The following is a 2,908-nucleotide window of genomic DNA, read 5'->3' on the forward strand; positions in this document are numbered from 1 at the left end:
TGCTAAAACATATACCATACTGTTATAGTCAGCGTTGGTCTGCAGCACAGCGGTACATTCATTCTGTGGTCTTGACAAAGAGGCTTCCCTCTAACCGGCAGCACGACACTTTGATACGTAAACGGCAGTCTGTCATCGGCTGTTACCAAGGCAGCAGAACAGTCTGCACAGTGATTGGCTGTTCCATCGCCGTAAAGTGCTTCGATATTGCAGCCGTCGTAGTGTCGGTGGCTAACAGTAAACAGCGATAAATTGATTAAAGGATTCTTCTAAACGGGGTGATTTAGATTTTTTCTTTTGGGTGGTTTGATAACAGTTTGTTACGATGGCTGAAAAATTCGATAACCTCGAAGAGCATCTGGAGAAATTCATCGAGAACATTCGACAGCTGGGAATCATCGTCAGCGACTTTCAGCCCAGCAGCCAAGCAGGACTCAACCAGAAACTGTGAGATATATTTTACTTGTCTCCTTATAGCGACAAAATTCAGCAACTAAGCAGTCTGTTAACCTGCGTTGTGGATTTTTCTCCTCAGAAATTTCATGATATCCGGCCTACAAGACATCGAGAAGTGCCGTCAGCAGCTTCATGAGATCAACGTCCCTCTGGAGGTCTTTGAGTGAGTCCAGTGATCAGGTTTTATTTTTTTGCATGTCTTGCCTCTGTTACCTATATAATTATATTTACTTAATATCTCCGTTGATCCCTGTCATTGCTGTGTAACTGTGAATATACACAATGATGTTTTGAGAGCGAGCATATCGTTTGGCGATAAAGCCGCACCAAACCCCATTTAAAAATCTTTACATTTTAGACTTTCATTACTTGTTGACTTAGTTGTCAATATAACATGCTTTATATTGCTGTTACTCTGATTGCTTAGAGTCACTGTAACATTCGGCATGCACATATCGAAAAAAAATGATATTGATGCCACTCCACAAAATACTATATTTAGTAATAGGATTGCTGAAATCGTAGAAAATAAGCAAAAGGAATAAGCACAGAGCAAGTCAAAAAGTGGCCCCAATGATTTAGGAAGGCTCTGGAGTCTTGTATATTGTGGAATGTGTCTTTGCCCAAAAGAAAAAGAGACTGACTGATTGAATTTATAATGCTTTCTTTGTGCTTCCTGGCTTTGTTGCATAATCGTGTGATATTAAATGTGTTTGTAGATACATTGACCAAGGTCGAAACCCTCAGCTGTACACAAAGGAATGTCTGGAGAGAGCCTTGGCGAGGAACGAGCAGGTCAAAGGAAAGATAGACACAATGACGGTAAGAGATAAGGCCAGGAACACTGGAATCTTCCCTACCAAGGACTTTACAAGAATAAACAGAGCCATTAAAATATTTCACCGATCAAATGCTCATGCGCATATTTAGAGTTTCTGAAGAGATAAAAGAGTCCTTTTTATTACACAAACAGCCGTGTAATTGCTGTAGCGTTTTCTGCTAAAATGCCCTTGTTGTGTCTACCGCTTCCCTGTTATTTAGTAATAGAAACAGATACCAGGCAGATTTATTTTAGGCAGCACTTATCAGGTCATAAGTTGTCCTTGGATGGACAGTTATCTTCTTAAATGAATCAGTATTAAAGCAACGTGTGCTGTTTCATTTTCCTTGATTACAGAAATTCAAGAGCCTTTTAATTTCTGAGCTCAGCAAAGTTTTTCCAGAGGAGATGGCCAAGTATAAGGCTATACACGGAGAAGACGCCCCCTCCTAGTGACCGCTGCACCAACAGCCCTGACCTTCAACCTGTGACCCTTGAAATGAAAGCATGGATGAAGTTTGGTCGAGCAGGATCCTCTGTGGTTGCCAGCAGAACATGATAATACCCGATTATTATTTGTCATAAATGTTGCGATGCTGTCTGTGAGCTGCTGATTGGTTTCCCGAGGGAAGAGGTTTTTATTTCTGGTCAGCACCCTGACTCAGCCAATCCTGTCCTGTCGCTACATTTAAACTTCATGTAAAGAATTACAAATAAACAGCAAGTTGAGAGGGGAAACAGATACTTTTATGCACTGGTTTGTTAACTCGCAAGGGTACACATTCATTTTTTTTATGCCCCTGTTGATGCACGGATACTGAATTAGCAGCGGAATATCTTTTTTTGGTTTAAATTTTATTTTTTTTAAAGCTGCAAGACTCCTGTCTGATCCTGCATTAAAGAATTTACTCCATCAGATGTACATACGATCTATTTATACTCTGCCTTTTTGTAATGCTTCCCAACCATTGTGCAACATACATTTGTAAAACCCGCAGTTCATAACATTTTGTATCAAGCTCAGGTTTCTAATGGCCATGATTAATGAATGCAAATGTCATTTGAAGGTAATTCTGTGCCTGATCACGTGACATGGTCAGAAATGAGTCCACCATTTCTTTGTAACTCGTTTGTATTATAGTGTTTGTTAATAAATGATCCTTTTGGACTGATGCTGTGTTTTGTCGGCTTTGTTGTGAGGAAAAATTGTGGGTAGTATTGTTGTGGAGAGATGTGTACTTCTAAACGGTAGTGTTAATTAGTTATAAAAGATGCAAATAAAGTACAGTAAATAATACTTGAGGAGAATGAGACGTATTTGTTGAAAGCCAGCTTAAAATAATACATCTAATATAAAACAAATATGGGTGGTTCGATCGTCTTTGGGCAAGACACTGAACTCCAACTGAGTGAGTATGAGAAACACATACAGCCTTTTGTAACACCCACCTATAAGTGTGGACCACTATCGTAACAAGGTCGGCTATTGTTACTGTTCCAAGTGTGTTCTGGTACATGCAGGTATGCTTCCTTTACGATATCGTTCCTGGTGATGAAAGGTCTGTAATATTGTAGAAGAACAACCACAGTATGTGTAAAAAGTAATACAGCTGTGTTTTGATTATTCCTCTT

General features: G+C 39.6%; 1 protein-coding gene across 1 annotated transcript; it reads left to right on the forward strand.

Moving 5' to 3' along the window:
* Positions 1-177: 177 nt before the first annotated feature.
* Positions 178-2,448, forward strand: med10 (mediator complex subunit 10). The gene is made up of 4 exons (XM_008304213.1): positions 178-447; positions 536-619; positions 1,176-1,278; positions 1,634-2,448. Exons 1-4 carry the CDS (start codon positions 326-328, stop codon positions 1,727-1,729), a joined length of 405 nt encoding a protein of 134 aa, XP_008302435.1. The 5' UTR covers positions 178-325; the 3' UTR covers positions 1,730-2,448.
* Positions 2,449-2,908: the final 460 nt, after the last annotated feature.

The sequence above is a fragment of the Stegastes partitus genome, unplaced genomic scaffold (assembly GCF_000690725.1).
Source record: "Stegastes partitus isolate 25-593 unplaced genomic scaffold, Stegastes_partitus-1.0.2 Scaffold2166, whole genome shotgun sequence".
Lineage (NCBI taxonomy): Eukaryota > Metazoa > Chordata > Actinopteri > Pomacentridae > Stegastes > Stegastes partitus.

What these genes read in the sequence shown, in the direction of transcription:
- med10 (XM_008304213.1), top strand. Translation starts at nt 326, where the DNA reads ATGGCTGAAAAATTCGATAACCTCGAAGAGCATCTGGAGAAATTCATC. An exon ending in GCAGGACTCAACCAGAAACT is followed by an intron (nt 448 to 535) that starts GTGAGATATATT and finishes TTTTCTCCTCAG; the next exon opens with AAATTTCATGATATCCGGCC. An exon ending in GTCCCTCTGGAGGTCTTTGA is followed by an intron (nt 620 to 1,175) that starts GTGAGTCCAGTG and finishes ATGTGTTTGTAG; the next exon opens with ATACATTGACCAAGGTCGAA.